Genomic DNA, 22,600 nt, shown 5'->3' with positions numbered 1-22,600 from the left:
AGCTTTACTTGTTGATTTAAATATCTACCAGCAGAAATATTTCCAAACGCCTATCAAATTTCCAGCTCCATCTTTTGGACGTTTAATCACAGCGCCCCTACGCGCACCGGCCGAGCCATTTTGGCGAAAACAGTTTAAGATTACTTTAATCTTCTATTCTTCTTTTCTGGGTGGATAATTAAGAAAAATAATGTGATTTGGTTTAAAAAATGATAATATTAATCGATAACAGTCCTATAATAATACACAATGTACGCCATCTACATGTTTTAGCTTCATTAAAAATGTAATGGACATTTAGAAACGAAGCGGTAAAAAATGGATGGGTGGATGGATGAACAACGAACTCTAGCGGCTGGGTGTCTTTACTGCTCAAAATGGCTGCACGAATGCATCATGGGGTATGCAGTTTAAATCCACATCACCATTAAAACAGCATAGAACGTTAAAAAATAATGTTTCCAAATGGCGTGGCGTGACAGATTTGACTAACTTTAAGGTCCTACTATGTGAGTATGTATTATAATTTGCCCTATTTATCTTCCATGTTACATTACAGCTGTTTAATTGTCGAAGTTTTTTTCTGATATTTAATGGAAACTACAGGACAAAAAAATTAGAAAAGCCAACCCAATACAGAAGAACGAGATCAGAGGAATCTATTAGTTCATTTAAACATGATTTACTGGAGCAGAATTGGGATGTAATTTATGAAAATGGTGATGTTAATAGAGCTTACAATATATTCTTGAGAATATTTAGGTCAGTATATGATAAAAATTGCCCAATAAAAGAATGCACCAGTAAAAGAAAATATACTAATTGTCCTTGGATCACAAAGGGATTGCAAAATGCTTGCAAAAAGAAAAACACTCTTTACAGAGAATTTATAAGATTGAAAACAAAAGAAGCAGAAAATAAATATAAAAAATATAAAAACAAATTAACTCATATTATAAGGTCAAATAAGAGAGAGTATTATAAGAAATTACTAGATGATAATAAAAACAATATCAAAGGAATATGGAATTTATTAAACAGTATTATAAGAAACAGTACCTCTTCAATTAACTATCCAACGTATTTCACGAATGATGGTAAAGAAAATGATAATATGGAAGATGTGGCTAATGCCTTCAATAAATTCTTTGTAAGTATTGGACCCGAACTTGCAAAAAAAATCCCAGATCCACGGACAACTGGTAAAAATATGGAGGGATTGTTGGAGAGAAATCCCAATTCTATGTTTTTAAATGCAGTGGGTGAAGAAGAAGTGTTGGATATTGTAAACAAATGTAAGAACAAAATGTCCACTGACTCCAATGACATTAGTATGGCATTGGTAAAAAAGGTCATTACAGGGATATCAAAACCATTAACATATATCTGTAATTTGTCATTTCAAACCGGCGCATTTCCAAATGAAATGAAAATAGCTAAAGTTATACCTCTGTTTAAAACTGGGAGCAAGCACCACTTCACAAACTATAGACCCGTCTCTTTACTTCCACAATTCTCTAAAATATTAGAAAAACTATTTAATAACAGGTTAGATGCATTTATAGAAAAACATAAATTACTCTCTGACTGTCAATATGGGTTCAGATCAAACAGATCTACATCAATGGCAATAGTTGAAACAATAGAGGAAATCACAAATGCCATAGAAAAGAAACAATATGCAATGGGAATATTTATTGATCTAAAAAAAGCATTTGACACAATTAACCACGATATATTAATCAATAAAATGGAAAAGTATGGAATTAGGGGAGTTGTACTAGATTGGCTTAAAAGTTACTTAAATAAGAGACAACAGTTTGTGAAGTTGGGGGATTGCTGTTCATCGTGTTTGGATATTGTTTGTGGTGTCCCCCAGGGGTCAGTGTTGGGGCCAAAACTGTTCATCCTATATATCAATGATATATGTAAAGTGTCTACATTATTGAAATTAGTGTTATTTGCTGATGACACTGATATTTTTTGTTCAGGGGATGACTTAAATCAATTGCAAGAAGTCATTATGGAAGAAATGAGTAAACTAAAAACTTGGTTTGACTACAATAAATTGTCATTAAACCTGACTAAGACTAAGTTAATGCTGTTTGGAAAGAGGACACATGAAACAAAGGTGCAGATACAAATAGATGGGGTAGATATTGAAAGGGTTTTTGAAATAAAATTCCTTGGAGTTACAATTGACGATCAAATTAACTGGAAATCACATATAAAACATGTACAATCTAAGCTGTCAAGAAGCATCTCAGTAATAAATAAAGCAAAGCAGGTTCTGGATCACAAATCACTCCACATTCTTTACTGTTCATTAGTTTTACCATACTTAACCTACTGTGTGGAAGTCTGGGGGAATAATTATAAAAGCTCATTAAATTCAATAACTACACTTCAGAAAAGAGCTGTACGCATCATCAACAAGGTTGGATATCTGGACCATACTCACTCACTATTCTTACAGTCAAAAATATTAAAATTTAATGATATTATTTTGTATCAAACTGCACAAATAATGTATAAAGCCAAAATAAATAAACTCCCGGGAAGCATTCAAAAATTGTTCAGCATACGAGAGGGCGGTTATAATTTAAGGGGGAATTTAAATTTCAAAATGCTTAGTTATAGAACGACCATTAAAAGTTTTTGTATTTCAATTTGTGGAGTGAAATTATGGAATGGTTTGAATGTGGAGTTAAAGCAATGTCCAAACATAAACCAGTTTAAAAAGAAGTATAGGTACATGGTATTCCAGAGGTACAGAGATGAAGAAGGGCTTTGATATTGGCTTGTTTATGTTACAGAAGAGTGTGGGGCTGCCCATTGAGGCAGTGGTGTTGCTGTGGTGGCATGATACCATTTCCATGATCACTAGTGGTAATGGTGTGGCTATGTATGTGTGTAGTGTGTATATGTATGTATATATCTATAATTTATGTATATACTAGTTCATTAAGTTTGTACATTGAGTGAACAGGTAGTTCTAACTCAGAGTAATTTATGATTTAAAGAAAAGGAGTGGGATTAAATAAGTGTAAACTTCTTCTCACTCCTTTTCAAATATGTAAAAAAAAAAAAGAAAAAAAAAAAAAGAAAGTCCAATGCTCATTGGTTTTTGTTTTTTCTTTTCCATTGTTTTCATTTTGTTATAATGTCTGTTAAGGCTATAGCACTGTATTGGATCAGGTTTGCTCTTGTTTTTATGCATATTTGAAATAAAAATATATCAAAAAAAAAAAAAAAAAGTGTTTAACAATTTAGCACTCGAAAACGGATATGATTGGTTTAATAGAGTCACGTGACCGCTGCTAAAGCTAACTACGCATCTCTCGGCTTTCCGTTAATGGGAAGGCGAGCTAGCTTAATGCATGCGAATATGTCACAGCGTAATAACTGACATTAAGGTCCAAAACCAAGCCAAATATAAAGGTTTTATAAGCGTTTTATACTGCTTTCAATCGACGTGGATTGAGGATTTGGATTACTCCTGGATTATTTTATTATTGGCCTCGTCTTCTCAAAGCGTGGCTAATTAAATTACTGGATAACATCAACAAGGTAGGCTCATCATTATTACTATTATTTGAGACTATCGATTGTTTATTACACGCATGCGCACTTTACCACCACCGAAAAGGTAATAAAGGTTTATTCCTCTGCCTTTGCCAGCAGGACAAAAGAAATGTTCCACGTAGGCCCAAATTCCGCTACATATTGTTGGGGGTTTATATAAAGGGATCTATTGTGCTTCCAGTGAGTGCTATTATTATTCAAAAAAGTCTGAAAATTATAATGTTCACCATTATAACGTTTGTTGCCATTAATAAGTGCAACACAAAAAACGGTGTTGCTTTACAGGGCATTAACAGCAGTACATGTAAAATATTTATGAACATTTATATACACAAATAAGTCAACATCAAAAGAAACGTAAACAATCTAGACAATAACATAATACAAATGTGTTGCTAACATAATTGTAATATATTTGAAAATGAGAAGAAAAAAAACAATTTAGATAGCACAACTGGGAGCTGAATAGGGATGACATGATCTCAATCTGATTGGAAGCTACAGTTAAGTACAGGCCATAATGGCCACTAATTGTATCATAGCAAACATCGTGAGACCATGCACATGTGCTACCGAGAGGCAGTGAGCTTGGAAACACTGAATAGATAGAGGTTGCATGTGAGCTAATAAACTCATAGCAAACACCTGCAGCTGAGTAAATAATAACCATGCGAGCTCGCCCCTACATGGTGTTTTAGCAGATATTGTTAGGCCGTAAGCAAAAAAAACAAAAAAAACCCTATTGCTTTTGTAAATAATCACATCTGGCAACCGTAAAAGGAACTGCAGTGCCAAAGCAAATACCTTAGACTCATGTAAAAGGCTCCCCAAAAGCCTTATCTCTACTGGACGCCTTATTTTCTTTGCGGTTTACAAAGTAAATGCATCCAGATACTGTATGAGGAGGTATGTTATAGCAAATACCGTGAGATGATGCAATAGTGCTTTAAGAAAAAAATGCCTTACTGCAAATACATGTTTGATTTTCCTTACAGTGTAGTAAAAAAACAATTATTTTTTTTACTGTTATAAGAAGTTTGGCATCATGTATAATAATACCGTGAGACCATGCATACAGTATATATCTCCATCAGGGTGTGTAGGCCAGATACTAAATGCTTTACCACTATTTGTTTATGTCTACATATTTTGTTAGAGTTCCAAGTATCAGAAAAAAATAGCCTTGTTTTGCAAAACACAAATGCCCACAAATGACAATGGTTCTCAGGAAGTTATTAGGAAATTCAGTAAGGTAGCAAATACAGTACTGTAAGACCAAGCAAATATATGACTGTTTCATTCTGTTTTTTTTCCAGTAAAAAAAATGTCGTTCCGGCGAGGCGTGGTCCGGCAGAGCAAGTTCCGCCACGTGTTCGCTCAGGCGTGGAAAGCCGAACATTGCATCGACGACGTACGCGTGTCTCGCGTCACGTGGGACAGCCCGCTGTGCGCTGTCAACCCCAAATTCGTCGCCGTCATTGTGGAAGCTGGTGGAGGCGGAGCCTTCCTTGTCGTCCCTATCGGCAAGGTCCAGTTAGCATCTTTTTCGATGCATTCGGAGATGCCTTATTTTTTTGACAGAATTTACATATTTTTTGTCGCCAAAACAGAGCGGCAGGATCGATCAGTCCTGTCCAATGGTGTGTGGACATGCTGCGCCTGTGTTAGACATCCAGTGGTCTCCTCATGATGATAATATCATAGCAAGTGCCTCAGAGGACTGCACCGTGAAGGTCTGTTGATGCTGGTCTTTTTACCAGTAGTCCGCTCATAACATGGTAGCACAGTATGTTGGCATCTTTCCTGGCTTCAATAAAAGTACCCCTCACCCTATCAGAAACTAGCAGTGACTCACATAATTTGTTATCCAGGTGTGGCAGATTCCTGACGGAGGCCTGATGGCACCCATGACCGAGGCTATTGTCACCCTTGAGGGGCACAGTAAAAGGGTGGGCATTCTGGCGTGGCACCCCACAGCCTTCAACATCCTCTTAACCGCAGGTAACAGCATTTTTCATAAAGTTTTTTTTAATACGACAGAAAGACGGAAAGAACCGGAGGGCAGACATTTTATTTATTTTCTGGAAAATACATCACTAAAGTTTGTTAGTGTTTGTCTACCAGCTAAAAATGTTAAAATTGAAACCGTTTATTCTATTTTCTTTTATTGACTGATTAACATTCTTTGTGATTTCGGTAGATACAATATATGGTTAATGCATACAAAGACAATATAACATACATCCATAAACGTGGATGCACATGCAAAAGTACAATATAATTATCTGTACAGTAATCTGTTTATTTATATCTGCACCTTATTGCTCTTTTATCCTGCACTACCATGAGCTAATGCAACAACATTTTGTTCTTATCGCTACTGCAAAGTTCAAATTTGAATGACAATAAAGGGAAGTCTAAGTCTCTAAGTCTAATTTTTTACTGTTTCAATAAAATACAATTAAACTCAATGTAATTAAATAATTTTTCAAAATTTTATTTTATATTTTAGAGAATTAAAAAACAATGTATTTTAAACATAAAAACCAAAAAAATACTACACAATTCAAACAACATAGCATCTCCAATACAATATTGTCATCTGGAAAAAAAAAAAAAACATTTCAAAGTAAAAAAAAATATATATATATATGGTGGGTCCAAAAAGGAGCAGGAAGAAGAAAAAGCTCATGCATTTTCTTTGTTGTTCAAAATGTTATAATGTTGCCTGTTTGGTTGCAAAGCTAACAAATGTATGAGCTTGACACTGAAACAGATTGTTTTTACTTCCATCACTTCCTTTGGGGAAAATAGATTTTAATGTGTTTATTTTGTGTGTGTTTATTTTCTATCCACTAAAGGCTGTGACAATGTGATGCTGGTGTGGAACGTGGGCACAGGTGAGCTGGTGTACCAGCTGGCCGACGCCCACCCAGACCTGATCTACAGCGTGAGCTGGAACAAGAACGGTAGCGCCGTGTGCACTGTGTGCAAAGACAAGGCCTTACGTGTCATCGACCCCCGCAGGGGCACTGTCCTCAAAGTAATGATCCCTATAGCCACTTGGGGGAGTGCTTCCATTAAACCTCATTAATGTTATTGTGTAATCTCAGGTGAAAGAGAAGGTCCATGATGGCACCAGACCTATGAGAGCTGTGTTCCTCTCTGATGGAAAGATTTTGACCACAGGATTCAGCCGTATGAGTGAGAGACAGCTTGCACTATGGGATATGGTAATTAGTACAATAACATACAATTTTACAGTGGTTTGTTCAGACAGACGCTAAAATGTGACTGATAAAATGTGATAATGCTAAATATGATTATGCTAATATGCTAACTATAAGTAACAATGCTAACAATCCAAATATAAACACACCGTTGCTAAGTGTGGATGATACCAACATTTTCCTGCAAATGTGAAATAAATGTCACCTTTTTAATATTTTGTGTTATTTTTTCCAGAAAGATCTCTCAGAGCCAATGGCCGTACAAGAAATGGATACGAGCAATGGTGTACTTCTACCTTTTTATGATCCAGACACCAACATGGTTTACCTGTTGGGAAAGGTTTGTTATTATTATCTTATCTAACAAATTGCTCTTTTAATAACCCCCCTTGAGACTTAACAGTTTTCATGGGTGTCCTTCAGGGCGACTGCACCATCCGCTACTTTGAGGTAACGGAAGAGTCACCCTATGTTCACTTCCTCAGTCTGTACAGCAGCAAGGAGCCCCAGAGGGGGGCAGGCTACCTCAGTAAGAGAGGTGTGGATGTCAACAAGTGTGAAATTGCAAGGTAGGATTATTGGGGACGGGGGTTATTTGTAAGGATGTTTTTTCAACACTTGCTGATGTTCTATGCAGGTTCTATAAACTGCATGAAAGGAAGGTTGAACCCATTTCCATGACCGTACCAAGAAAGGTAAGGTGCTCCAATGTATAAATGTAGTCACACTGTCAAAGTAAAACTGCAACAGATACCCCCAAAGCGAACTATCTATACACTGTCGATTTTGTTCCACTTATTTGGGTCTGAGTTGCCAGCAGACCCAGACTTCCTTGTGTAGTATGGCCGTCGCCACAATGATACCATAAGTGGTACCCAAAAACGTACAGGGTCCATCCTTCCCTTTTTTTTTTTTGCTTTTCTGGATCAGGGTAAGTGGAAAATCACAAATTGTCCTGTCTCTGACCAGGTCCATCGTTACATTACAACTGGTGCACTAAAATGGACGTGAATGTCCATATCATTCATCCATTTTGCAACTACTTCTTCAGTTGTGGGGGGCAGTGGTGGACCTTCAGGTCCTTCGTACTACAGTGACTGGTACACCAAAGGGGACCGCTCCATTTATTCCATCCATCCATTTTGTGTCGGGTGTCCTCCTCCAAGTCCACTGTATTAACAGAAACTGGTACCACAGGACAGTGGTCCTTCCCTTCCTTTCATTAATTTTCCTCTGCTTTTTTGGGTTGTAAGTCACAAGTAAGTCCAAACTTCCCTGTCTTTGCCGCCACTTTCTACAGCTCCATTGTAATACTACAACTGGGGACAGAGCTGTGCATATATTTATCCGCTTACCATGGTCCAGATTGCAGAGGAACACAGACTTCCTTGTCATAATGTGGGATCTGAGTTGTTGTTGTGGCTTGTGCAGCCCTTTGAGACACTTGTGATTAAGGGCTATATAAAAAAAACTTTGATTGATTGATTGATAATAATAGAGCGTCTGGTACCACAAAGGAGAGTTAGACATATATGGTGGCTCCCGCCATCAGTGTGTGAATGGGTGAATGTGGAAATACTGTCAAAGCGCTTTGAGTACCTTGAAGGTAGAAAAGCGCTATACAAGTATAACCCATTTATCATTTATTATTTAGACATCAATTTTAGCCATCCATTTATCTCCTGGGGTTCTGGGGAGTCGAGGGTGGCAGTCTAAGCCGACAAGCACAAATTCCCTCCTTGGTGTCCCTTTTACTGTTTGGGCCAAGGACTGTATCACCCCTCAGTAGCAGGCCAGTTCAGAAAACACTTAAAAAGCTTTTTGGGCCACCCTCCTGTACTTTGGCAACACGGTTCCAGTCTTCAACAACTTTACCAAAGACTGCCAACCAAAACGAACTGTCTGTAAATCTGGGTAAAGTGATTTAGTCATTTGTACCTGCTAAACATGTTGACTTTGTTCTTGCAGTCTGATCTGTTCCAAGGAGACCTTTACCCGGACACGGCCGGCTTAGAACCAGCACTCCTGGCAGATGAGTGGATATCTGGTCAGGACGCACCCCCAATCTTGGTCACCCTGAGCGGAGGCTATGCGGCGCCGACATCCAAGCACAGAGACATTATCAGGACAAAGCCCAAACTCATCTCGCAGGACTCCGGCACCGGAGCCGCACCCCCTCCAAGCTCTACGCCGCCCGCCAAAGAAGTCGAAGAGGAAGAGGCACGCGTCACCGCCAGAGAGACGACCGGGAACATGGACAGGTCTAAGAGAGAGGTCAGTCGGTATATGTTAAGATATTACAGGAAAAAATAGAAGCCAACGTTGGAATATTAAAAGAAAAAGTCACAATTTTGCGAGAGAAAACATAACATCACAACAACTACCACAAGGATAGGAAAATAAAAGGAAAAAATTACACATAGCAATTTCCCTTGCGGTGCTTTGCATCCCACCTGCGATACTTGCTCTGCTGCTCGGGCCCTAAATAGTTGGAATTTGACAATAAAAAAGTTAGAGGATTCAAGAAAGTTGTCATTGTCATACCAGCACAGGAGGCACGTGAGATGGCATGAAAAAAAACACGTAATTTGACAATTACAAATGTTATGATATGGTATAAAAAAATGTACAAGAAAAAAGTTAAAGTCACATTAAAAGAACATCAGATAACTCGTAATGTTACGACAACAAAAGTTATGATATAACTGGAAAACATGCTGAATTTTACAAGGAAAAAAAGCTGTAATGTTACATCAAAACCCTTATAATTTTACTAAAATAATAGTTATAATCCATCATGTAAAAAAGTCTTTGACACCTAAAAAGGTGTATTTTCCAAAAATAAAGTCAAACTTTTAAGTAATTACATTTTACAAGGATATAGTCAATTTTGAACAGAATAAAGTCAGGATTTGTAGGCTAATGAACAATTGCAATATTCCAATAAATTATTATTTATTCAACAATAACGAGACATAACTCTTTATTCTCTGAATAAAGAGTTATAATAAAGAAAGACAAAGAATTAAGTAGTTTTTTTTAAAGAATAAAGTTGCATATTAGCGTGGAAAGATTTTTTAAAGAATAAAGTCATAACAAAAAATGTTTCGTATTTCACACTAAATTCAGAAGTAAGTTTTTGCAAAATAAAGTGATAATATCACCAAGAAAAAATTGTCATTACACACCTATGAAGTTGTAATAAGACAACAAAATAACATTAAAAAAAAATTAAAAGAAGAGAGAGTCTGTAAAAGTTCATTCAAGAAAGAAAATGTCTAAATGTTTTTCAATATTATTTTATGACAATAAAGACATATCATTACAATAAATTGTATTTGGTATTTAAGAGACTAAGAGAAAAAGGTCATATTTTTTTAATAATTAGGTGACATTTTTTGGTGAAAAATTTTCCAGAAAAAAATTGTGTTATTATTAGGGTTGTCAACAGTATGAACGCTCAAAACAGCATCAATGCTAAAATGTATCCAAATACAATACTCATGCATCCATCCGTCAAGATACGTCACGTTAATTAAAGAAAATGTAAAAAGGAATAAAATCAAATAAAAAATCTGGCATGCCCATCTATTACGTTAATAAATAGCATACTACGTTTACATAAATGTTGGTGAAGGAAAAGTGTTATTTTTGCTCTGTGTCTGGGGTGAGTTTTTCCTTGCCCTTATGTGGGCTCTGTACCGAGGATGTCGTTGTGGCTTGTGCAGCCCTTTGAGACACTTGTGATTTAGGGCTATATAAATAAACATTGATTGATTGATTGATTAAAGTCTCAAAATGAAGCAGAAAAAAGTCAACCTACAACACCACGTCCTCTAAATAGTGTCGTACTTGTTATCATTTATTTTATTTGTGTGTTTAGTTTTTTTACTACATCAAATAACCTAAAACTTGTTATCATAGTTGCAGTATCTTTTGGCACTATTTGTTTATTTTCATAGTTTTACTGCCATCTAATGTCTTGGACTTGCAACTATATTTGCAACTTAGGGCCTGATTTACTAAGATCCAAATAGCACACGCTAAACATCGTGTTCAAACAATAAAATAGCGTGTACTATGAGTGGGCGTGTTGCTCCAGCCCCCACCCTCACCCCCGAGAAGGACAGGCGATAGAACATGGATGGATATTTCATAAATTAAAAAAATTAATGACATTAAACAAATGCCAGAAGACACCAAAATGCATCAATTGAAATTATTTTAATCAGCCCCTTAAGTCATCCAGGAGCTATAAAATTATAAAAGTAATTGATGAATAGACAATATGTCCAACGTTCCCTCTAAGGTGCGCACCTGCGCAATTGCGCACTGCTCACGCGTCCTCTGCGCACAGCAAATCTATGCCGCGCAAAAAATCAAATCCCACTCTAAACAAAATAAACAAATCGTTTGTTTTGTATGATTTTGCAATGCAACTGTGAGTAACAGATGACGAAAGGCGGCCACAACAGATAAAACAATCAATCAATCAATCAATCAATGTTTATTTATATAGCCCTAAATCACAAGTGTCTCAAAGGGCTGCACAAGCCACAACGACATCCTCGGTACAGATGTTTGTCAATGTTTGTCAATACTTAAATTATTGTAACGTCTGTGGAGACACTTAAAGGAGGACAGGCATTCCGTCGGCCGCTTTATTTAGCGAAATTGTTTGTCGGCCATAACCACACCAAAACAATGTGTAAAATACTTTTATCTAGCAAAACTGGTCGTTGTCTACCGTACAAACCAAGCCAAAAGCAACTCTTTGTCATCTGTTATATCAACAGCAGCCGCTTGCTCTCTCTCTCTCTCACCTGCACCAACACATACACTATGGCAATTAGCCACTGGTGCGTTTATGGCCACACAAAAAGTTGGACAACTCCAACACTACACATAAAGTGTACATTACTGGTCGTTTTACTATGACTCCTCAATCACTGTGCTTATTCTACTGTCATTTGTTAAGAATGTTATTTTTTAGATATTAATCATGAAATGATGTTACAGGACAACATAATTGCTAATAAAAATATTTATTTTACGGACAGAAAGTTGATAAACACTTCATCTCATGCAACATGTGAATGTTTTAAGGGGAACTAAATGTGATCTCTGAAAGGGGTACACAATCTTTCCAAAGCAGGACCCCTACCCAGGCATAAAATACTATAGTGCATAGCTGATTTTAAAAAAAACTATATCTAAGTGGGCCAAATCACATATATTAGAAAATAATATCTTGAAATTGACTAGTCACTTGATTATAATATTAAGACATTTAATTTAAAACGATTCTGATTCTGATTCTGATTCTGATTCTGAAATTGTTATGTCAGGTTTGAGACAAATGTGCTGCCGGTATGACCACAGTGTGCATTTTCTGTATTCCACTGAATGCTCAGGGTGTTTGTGCGTTTGCTCACACACATGAAAAATTAGAGGGAACATATAATATGTCTAATATTTTTTTATTTCTGACCGTCCATAATGTTGACACACATGTAGGACGGAAGATTCTTGTCTGTCCATTGTCAGTCTTTGCAGCGCAAGCACTGACACGTGCTCAATTAAAGGCAAAATAGTGCTCGCAAAGCGGTGATGAGTGTTGAAAAATTACATTGCGTGTGCTAAATAATTATAATTGCATTTTCTCCTCACAATATTGTGGGCTTTTTGATGATCAGCATATATTTTGCATATTAATGAAGACCAAGACGCAAAATGGATTGCACTTCTGATTCTACTCACTTGAGAGACGCAGTCCACTTTGCACACGTTTAGTAGATCAGCTTTGCGTGTGCTATCAAGTTTGCACGTGTTATTGTACATGCAAACCTATAGTAAGTCAGGCCCTTCATGTCGTACTTGAAATGACTCAGAAATGTCACAATAAAATGTATAACAACTGGACAGCAATTATCATAATCAGCTAATTTTTAAATGTTGCAATAGAAAATTAGATTTTATTATCAAAAACGATTTGCCGAATATTTATTAATACACACAAAAGTACAGAAAATTGGAAAGGATTTCTAAATACCTGGAATTGGTACCGTATCGATTCAAATGTGAAAAGTAACCATCCCTAGTGACAATCCAAGTTCTTACAGGACAAAAGTTGTAGCATTACGGCCAAAGTTTTGCTGTTATAAAAAAAAGAAGTTGTAATTCTACAACCCAAAAAAATCTGTCTTTAAAAATGTATTTTGAAATTACACCATATAAAAAGGACATATTTTTATTTCTATGAATGTTTTCTAGGATGATGTGTTGAGCGAACTGCTGTCGGAGATGAAGGCGCTTCGTGCCGTTGTTCTTGCTCAAAGTCAGAGGATCGAGCTCCTGGAGCGCCAGTTAGCTCGCATTGAGGACGGCGACGTATAAAACTACTATTATTGTTGTTACTATTATATTATGATTATTAGCCGTTCACTGTACCAAAATACTGTAGCACAGAGTGGTGCATCGTCTGCAGATAGATGATTTTTTTCACCATTAGGGCTATTTAATCAGGTAGTTGAACGCTGCTATGATCTGTGGTGAAATATCAGACAGACCTCAACATGTTTTTTACGTTACGTAGTGACTGACTTGATATGAATTTTGTCGTGTTTTTTTGAGCCACTTCCATAAGATTATATTTTGTAGCCAAACAAGTAGCGACATGGCGGTTTATTATGTGATATACCCAATTAAATGTGATTTTTTTTGTTTGTTTGTTTGTTTTATTATGTATTGGGTTTTTTTTCAACAAATGAATTTGTCACTAACATTCCACATTGGCATTCATGCACTAATCTTTCCATGTGGCTGTAGAGACTGTTTAACAAATAATAAATACTCCTTTGTATTCCTCCAATAAACTGTCGTCATTTTTTGTGTGAAAACAAAAACAAAGTTTTACGAGATAATATTTGTAGTATTTTAAGGAAAAATAACAAATTTTACAAGAAAACGTGTAAAAATATATGACTAGAAATGTACTGAATTGAATAGATGTTGCCAAACTGTTGTTTTTTTCCAGACAGTCTCCAAAGGTTTGTGCCATTGCTTGGCAAATCAACATTTCAGATCCCTCCGCAGATTTTCCATAAGCCCTTTTGTCCTACTCTTTTTCAGACATGCTGAATTGTGCCAAGTACAACTTTCTTAAGCATGTTCGAAATAAACTAAACCATCACTGTTACCATAATAATATAAATAAAAATGATTGTCATTTAAAAAAAAATAAGTCAGTTGCTGTTGACAGTTTTCCGCTCCACTGCTGTAGGTGGCGGTAATATGCATGCCATAAACAACAAAACATCTTATTTTGCTGTTTTTCCCAATGACAATACAGTATTATTTCAATTTAAGAGTCTTTTGAGATTCGAACTGTCTCGGCTAATTGTTAAGCTTTACATTGCAAGCAAAACTTTGAGTTACAAGTATCTGCTCAATTGGCATAGAAAATGTCACAGTGAACCCCAAAAAATCTGGCCAAAATGTCTGGTTTTACTCGCTAGCATTGGCTTACAGTTAGAGATTGATATAACTTTTTTTAAGTGTGGGAATAAACAGACTGAGTGTGAAGGACAGTGCTGAGAAGAAGAAATGGATGACACCCAACAAAATAAAGAAATAAATGATTAATAGTGTGGCGCAGTGGAAGAGTGGCCGTGCGCGACCCGAGGGTCCCTGGTTCAATCCCCACCTAGTACCAACCTCGTCATGTCCGTTGTGTCCTGAGCAAGACACTTCACCCTTGCTCCTGTTGGGTGCTGGTTAGCACCTTGCATGGCAGCTCCCTCTATCAGTGTGTGAATGTGTGTGTGAATGGGTAAATGTGGAAGTAGTGTCAAAGCGCTTTGAGTACCTTGAAGGTAGAAAAGCGCTATACAAGTACAACCCATTTATCATTTATCATTTATAATTATAACGCAGATTCAAACTGATTCAGGCGTAACCAGTTTGAGATAATAAACATGTTTAAGGATTTTTATACATCGCTATACTTGTCTGCTCAATGTTTTACCCCAGAGCTGGATGGCTTTTTTGAATAATCTGGACATTCCCTCATTTCATCAGTCCGCTGCAATGGAATTGGAGAGACCAGTCACTGCTGCAGAATTGAATGTTGCAGCATTAGCACTACAAAGCGGTAAATCTCTGGGATGGTTTCCCTTCCGAATTATAAATGATAAATGGGTTGTACTTGTATAGCGCTTTTCTACCTTCAAGGTACTCAAAGCGCTTTGACACTACTTCCACATTTACCCATTCACACACACATTCACACACTGATGGAGGGAGCTGCCATGCAAGGCGCTAACCAGCACCCATCAGGAGCAAGGGTGAAGTGTCTTGCTCAGGACACAACGGACATGACGAGGTTGGTACTAGGTGGGGATTGAACCAGGGACCCTCAGGTCGCGCACGGCCATTTTCCCACTGCGCCACGCCGAATTAAAAAAAAAGTCTTGGCGTAAGCTTGCCCCTTTATTATTGGATATGTACAATGAATTATTTCAATCTGGCCACTTCCTACAAAGCTTAACCAAGCGTCAATTTCTCCCCTCTTGAAAAGATCCCTCTTTGTGCACTTTGTATCGTCCTATTAACCTGTTTAATGTGGATTTTAAATGATTGTCTAAACTGCTAGATTTACGTCTTGACACTATTCACTATTATTAATGGGGATCAAACATGGTTCATTCGAAGTAGGCACTCCTTTTCTAATCTTCGACATCTTTTAAATATATTGTACAGTGGGCCTGCTTCCAACACTCAAAAGGCAGTGATATCACTGCATACAAAAAAGGCTTTTGACAGGGTGGTGTAGAACTATCTATTTTATGTCAAGTTTTTGTAATAGAAATACACAAAAAATAAGAAACAAATCACAGCACATATTCTGATGGCAGTCATGTGTTTGAAAAAAGTTTTAGAAACACCCCAAACTATGTTCAACCAATCAACGTTCGACAGCACAGCTCGCCCCCGAAAAGGTTCCAGGTACATTCCAAAAGTCCCACCTAGCAGGCAGGAACTCCGAAAGGTTCCTGAAGAACTAAATCTACCCGGGTAGTTTTTGGTGAAAACACAGGGGAAACATTATGAGAAAATGAGAAAGTTCCTGCGATGTTAAAGGGCCTATTGACAACACGTTTGCCTCCTCCAAGCAACTTTGTGATACGTTTTCACTCCCTAATCAACAATCTTTTAGTTATCTACAGATCTGCAGTTTTAATCGTAATACTTTCCATAAGTTTCCAGATTTACCAACTGACACAGTTTTCAACTTAACTTCCAACTTTAAAATGATCAATTCCATGTATTTAAAACCACATTTTTCTTTTATGTCCTGAGTCTCTAAATTCAATTAAATCACTTTGGGAAGAGGATTTAGGAGTGACCCTATCTAGGGATAGCTGGACAACATTTTAATTAGGGTTCATAAATCTTCTATGAGTGTAGGACACAGCATCTTGCGATGCAAGCTAATACATCGTACTTATTATACTAAGGTTCGGCTAGCGAAGATGTATGACGGAATATCTGTATCGTGTGATTGGTGCCAACAGTCTCCAGCTAATTTAATACATATGTTTTGGTTCAGCCCATCCCTGAACAACTATTGGGCGGAAATGTTTTAACACTTTGTCTGTGGTCACTGGCGAAAGGATTGAACCGAATCCTCTAAGTGGACTATTTGGGGTAGCACCTCAGTCTAATACATTTAACAAATACAAAAGGAATCTTCTAGCATTCACTACTTTTTTTTGGCTAGAAAACTCATTGTGTTAAATTGGAAGGCAACAGCGCCTCCTTGCCACACCCTCTGGATTAAAGATGTTCCGTATTTTTTCAAACTGGAGAAAGTTACGCTGACATTGAATGGTTGTTCAGCAAAGTTTCAAGAACTGTGGGGTGCCTTTCAGAGATATGTAATAGAAACTGATCTCCAAATTAACCCTGATTAAAACACAACTGGGTTGAGGGAGGTTGATGAGCCTTTTGTGTGCTTGTTGGTTATTATATCTCTCTAAGGCCATTCCTGAATGGCATCTGTCTGTGGTTTCTATTTTTTAATTTAAAAAAAATATTTATTGTTCTCGTTGGGTTAGCGATGCTACTGTATTGAACAAATAATTAGGATAGTTTTTATTGCGGCGGATGAGATTAGAGTAGTAATTGGTTTTAACTAAGGTAAGCGAGTGTTTATAAGTTATTAATTTATCACTCCATGCTTGATGGAAAACCTCAAGTTTAGTCGCACGCCATTTGCGTTCCAGCTTCCTACATGGTAGTTTAGGAGTTGTGATTTCTTCTGTGAACCAGTGGGTACGCCTTTCAGGGGACTTTTTTTTAGCTTTAGCAGTGCTATACTATCAATGGCGTTGCGCAGGGCATCGTTAAAGTTGCTAGTGAGATTATATATATATATATATATATATATATATATATATATATATATATATATATATACTGTATATACAGTACAGGCCAAAAGTTTGGACACACCTTCTCATTTCAATGCGTTTTCTTTATTTTCATGACTATATATATATATATATATATATATATATATATATATATATATATATATATATATATATATATATATATATATATATATATATACATATACAGGTAAAAGCCAGTAAATTAGAATATTTTGAAAAACTTGATTTATTTCAGTAATTGCATTCAAAAGGTGTAACTTGTACATTATATTTATTCATTGCACACAGACTGATGCATTCAAATGTTTATTTCATTTAATTTTGATGATTTGAAGTGGCAACAAATGAAAATCCAAAATTCCGTGTGTCACAAAATTAGAATATTACTTAAGGCTAATACAAAAAAGGGATTTTTAGAAATGTTGGCCAACTGAAAAGTATGAAAATGAAAAATATGAGCATGTACAATACTCAATACTTGGTTGGAGCTCCTTTTGCCTCAATTACTGCGTTAATGCGGCGTGGCATGGAGTCGATGAGTTTCTGGCACTGCTCAGGTGTTATGAGAGCCCAGGTTGCTCTGATAGTGGCCTTCAACTCTTCTGCGTTTTTGGGTCTGGCATTCTGCATCTTCCTTTTCACAATACCCCACAGATTTTCTATGGGGCTAAGCAGGCCCGGCCCTAACCAATCTGGCGCCCTAGGCAAGATTTTAGGTGGCGCCCCCCCACATCGGCAGTGAAGTGTATATACTCACAAGAACCCGAATAGCTTTGTCTTTGACCTTTTTTTTTACTTACAACTATACCTAATATATAAAGGGGTGGAAAAGTGACGATTACCTGCAGGGCAAACATTAGCTAACCAGAAGGCAATAACAATGTAAACAAAAAACACCTGCTTAAAAGATCTAATACAAACATTTATATGCACGTACAACACTTAGAACTTTTAGCATATCAGTATGTGGAATTAAATTATGGAATGGATTAAGTAAAGAAGTTAAAAATTGTACTGATATGATCCAGTTTAAGAGGTTGTTCAAAATAATAGTGCTTACAGAGTACAAAGAAGAAGAATTATGAGAAATACTTTCAACCTTATTGAAAATAAGATATTCTTCATCTCAGTATGTTAATAATGACTGAATTAATTAATTAATTACATATTACAAAGCTGTTGTATACTAATTCATAGATGTTATTTTATTATATAAAAAGGTCAGTAAATGATTCTATATATTTGTAAACGCTTTGAAGTGGGAAAGGGGTAGGATTAAATAAGCTTTGCTTCTTCCTACTCCTTTTCGGGCATGATGTAAAATGAAATGATGTGAAATTGTGTGATGTATTATGATGTAAGTGTGTTCATGTTCGAAATAAACTAAAGAAAGAAAGAAATGTCCCTGAGGAATGAATGTAAGGTGGGAGTACTGTAATTACCTAACGTTACATTATTATTTTCCATAACAATTTAGCCCCCTCCACAATATTAACCCGACGTTAAAACAGAACTAGCTATTTATTGATTAGCAATTGCCGAATCATGTAACATTAGCTTAATGCTAAAAAGCCAGGTTACTATCACATTCTGTAACAGACAAATAATTTCGGCTAACGTTACCTACCTGCTACCTCTGTCTTTTCTCGTTTCTCCTCCTCTTCTTTTCTCTTTTTTCTTCCCTGGGCACCTGACAGTTTTGGCATCTTGTGTTGATTTTTTGATGTGGTGACGTCCAAAAAGAGTCATGATACGGGAAGGGAGGGGGCGCACCGTGCGGGGGGAGGGGGGGGGGGGGGGGGGGCGTAATGTTGTAACATATAATATTTCTATTAAATAGGCTTTACTTTGCATTTTAATTAACGTGGGATTATTTTTTGTATTTAGAAATAATAGTACCAACTTCTTTTTTTTTTTTTTTTTCTCCAACATTTGTGGCACTGGCGTGGCGCCCCCTGATGGACGGCGCCCTTAGCACTTGCCTATACGGCCTATGCCACGGGCCGGCCCTGGGGATAAGGTCAGGGGAGTTGGCGGGCCAATTTAGAACAGAAATACCATGGTCCGTAAACCCCGCACGGGTAGATTTTGCGCTGTGTGCAGGCGCCAAGTCCTGTTGGAACTTGAAATCTCCATCTCCATAGAGCAGGTCAGCAGCAGGAAGCATGAAGTGCTCTAAAACTTGCTGGTAGACGGCTGCGTTGACCCTGGATCTCAGGAAACAGAGTGGACCGACACCAACAGATGACATGGCACCCCAAACCATCACCCAACCATGCAAATTTTGCATTTCCTTTGGAAATCGAGGTCCCAGAGTCTGGAGGAAGACAGGAGAGGCACAGGATCCACGTTGCCTGAAGTCTAGTGTAAAGTTTCCACCATCAGTGATGGTTTGGTGTGCCATGTCATCTGCTGGTGTCGGTCCACTCTGTTTCCTGAGATCCAGGGTCAACGCAGCCGTCTACCAGCAAGTTTTAGAGCACTTCATGCTTCCTGCTGCTGACCTGCTCTATGGAGATGGAGATTTCAAGTTCCAACAGGACTTGGCGCCTGCACACAGCGCAAAATCTACCCGTGACTGGTTTACGGACCATGGTATTTCTGTTCTAAATTGGCCCGCCAACTCCCCTGACCTTAGCCCCATAGAAAATCTGTGGGGTATTGTGAAAAGGAAGATGCAGAATGCCAGACCCAAAAACGCAGAAGAGTTGAAGGCCACTATCAGAGCAACCTGGGCTCTCATAACACCTGAGCAGTGCCAGAAACTCATCGACTCCATGCCACGCCGCATTAACGCAGTAATTGAGGCAAAAGGAGCTCCAACCAAGTATTGAGTATTGTACATGCTCATATTTTTTATTTTCATACTTTTCAGTTGGCCAACATTTCTAAAAATCCCTTTTTTGTATTAGCCTTAAGTAATATTCTAATTTTGTGACACACGGAATTTTGGATTTTCATTTGTTGCCACTTCAAATCATCAAAATTAAATGAAATTAACATTTGAATGCATCAGTCTGTGTGCAATGAATAAATATAATGTACAAGTTACACCTTTTGAATGCAATTACTGAAATAAATCAAGTTTTTCAAAATATTCTAATTTACTGGCTTTTACCTGTATGTATATATATATATATATATATATATATATATATATATATATATATATATATATATATATATATATATATATATATATATATATAATATATATATATATATGGAGATGTTTTGTATTTTACTCGTGGGGGCAAAAAGAGCATTTGATGTGTTTGTTTTTGTCAATTGTATGTCTGCAAAAATCCAATAAACAAATGTTTTAAAAAAAAAAAAAAGAAGAAATAAATCATTTTAAAAAAACTGGGTCGACTCGACGTACATTCATTTTTCTACCGCAGGTTCAGCAAACATGAGGAGAAGCCCTTGCACGAGAGGCTCCTTGCAGAAGGATGCAATACAGCTACCGACCACCAGAGTCCGCTAGACTAACAACCTCCTGCCTCTCCCTCTCTCCTTGCTGGTCGACCTCTCTCTCTCTTTAGGATCGTGTTACTCGACGCCCCATGTTTATTAGGACCGGGTCAGTGCGCCGTTAGCCGCGGGACAACGGAGTGTCGGATCCGACATCATCTGCTGGAGAACTGCACCTCAATGTAAGTCAAATAATGTTGGCTAATCAACAAAAGTCCGAGTTTTTAAACGATGTTTAGGTTCGCGGTAAGAGTTGTATTTGTAGCTTCGACGCAATTAAGTATTGTGGAATATGTAGCTTGTTTGTCGAGGGGTGTACTTTGTTCTGGCGTCATTCAATGAAACTTGGCCCGACTTTTGTGTTTGGAAGCCTGTTGCTTTCGGAGAGAAGCCAAGCAGGAGGAGGAGGCGGAGTCGAGAAAAGCGGATTGTCACTCGCTATCCAACTCTTCAAAATAAAAGCTAACGTTCACAAACAATGCACATTTCATTACAGAATGTTGTTTAAGGGACAAGCGGCAAAAATGGATGGATGTTGTTTTTATTGTTCGATTACATGTTTTTTACATTTTAAAGATGGTTTAGGGAGTGAAGTCCACTGCTTGTACCTCTATGGATCATTGATGGGTGGCAGATACAGTTGTTAAAACTCAACAAAACATGTTTTTAAGTGTTCAGTATGCTTACCAACCAACATAATAAGTATACAATAATTGTGCCGAAAAAATATTTTTAACAGTATTACGATACAGCGACTATGTTATTAACCAAACTTACAATTTAATACAGTAATTGCGTTATCTTTCCAATGTTATAGTCGCAATCACAAATCAAATGTAAACAATAAAAATTGAAATTAATTAAAATAACCGTTTTTCTTCAATGAAATAGGGAAATAATAACCCAAAGTATTCATAATACTTTAAATGCAATTGCCATAATTATTAGTGTTGTTGACATGTTTGAAATGTAGTGAGTCCCTGGGACCTGGGAGGTGGTGATTTGAGTGGATCCCTGGGATATTCAATGGCTTCTCCATAAACATTTTTTTTCCTATTTCTTATATTTTTCTTTTTCTTAAATAGTAGTGTTATAATCATTCATTAGTACGGTAGTTATCAGTCTCCAGGATTTTGTGGGCTTTTTTTTTGTGATTGTTGCGGCCTAAAATGCCTGAAATCTCTCCAGATTTTTCGTAAAGCTGCGGCAAAAGTTGCAATGTTTGAGGCATATTTTTTCAATAATATTGAATCAGCTTGTGATTTTATGAATTTATTATTAATGTTTTAAGTGTTCCTTGTAACTTTAACCTTAAGCAGCACAACATTTTCAACACAAATTGGAAAAAAAATACTGTATTAATGTTTTACTCGTTTCATCCCGCACAGACATCAAAGTAGACACTAAATGACAGTAAAAGCACATACTCAGAGCTCATTGTCAAATTATTGTACTGTTTTAACCTATTATAACTAATAATGCTAATAAACATTTATAATCATAGAAAGAAACACTGCCGTCAACAAATTGCAGACATTCACCGTGTATGTTTTATGCTTGATTAGTGCTTGTCATTTTAAACATGAATTTATGTTCCAACACATTTACCCCCGCACGTAAACTGTTAAGAGCGATCTGTAGCGCAAATTTTTGTTGGTAAATGAGAGACGAGGAGAGATTATCATCTCACTTTGACATCTCTGTAATGTAAATGCTGCCTTTTTGCTAGGTCAGCATTGCAAATGAAAATGGGTTCTAAATTGTCTTAACCTGAATAAATAAAGTTAAATAAATATATAAACACATGTGAACTAGGAAGTAAATGTTTGTATACTACATGCGGTAGACAGAAAC

General features: G+C 36.9%; 2 protein-coding genes across 3 annotated transcripts in view; both read left to right on the top strand.

The window, feature by feature from the left end:
• Positions 1–369: 369 nt before the first annotated feature.
• coro1b (coronin, actin binding protein, 1B) lies at positions 370–13,677 on the top strand. 2 transcript variants are annotated; one of them, XM_061960207.2, is made up of 11 exons: positions 370–509; positions 4,902–5,113; positions 5,196–5,318; positions 5,457–5,586; positions 6,447–6,628; positions 6,699–6,818; positions 7,051–7,155; positions 7,239–7,384; positions 7,453–7,510; positions 8,784–9,089; positions 13,089–13,677. In XM_061960207.2, the coding sequence occupies exons 1-11, from the start codon at positions 404–406 to the stop codon at positions 13,209–13,211; spliced, it is 1,611 nt and encodes a 536-aa protein (XP_061816191.1). In that variant the 5' UTR covers positions 370–403; the 3' UTR covers positions 13,212–13,677. The 2 variants fall into 2 exon arrangements, with proteins under 2 accessions (XP_061816191.1, XP_061816192.1); XM_061960208.2 differs by lacking the exon at positions 370–509 and adding an exon at positions 3,316–3,570.
• Positions 13,678–20,790: 7,113 nt separating this feature from the next.
• Positions 20,791–22,600, top strand: part of LOC133605863 (multiple PDZ domain protein) — a 66,595-nt gene continuing 64,785 nt past the window's right edge. The window contains exon 1 of the mRNA XM_061959185.1: positions 20,791–20,928. The gene's annotated coding sequence lies outside the window, so the exon portion shown is untranslated. The remainder of the gene's footprint in view (positions 20,929–22,600) is intronic.

Source organism: Nerophis lumbriciformis, linkage group LG05 (assembly GCF_033978685.3).
Source record: "Nerophis lumbriciformis linkage group LG05, RoL_Nlum_v2.1, whole genome shotgun sequence".
Lineage (NCBI taxonomy): Eukaryota > Metazoa > Chordata > Actinopteri > Syngnathiformes > Syngnathidae > Nerophis > Nerophis lumbriciformis.
The sequence above is the reverse complement of the archived record's forward strand: the minus strand, read 5'-3'. Positions and strand labels throughout refer to the sequence as shown.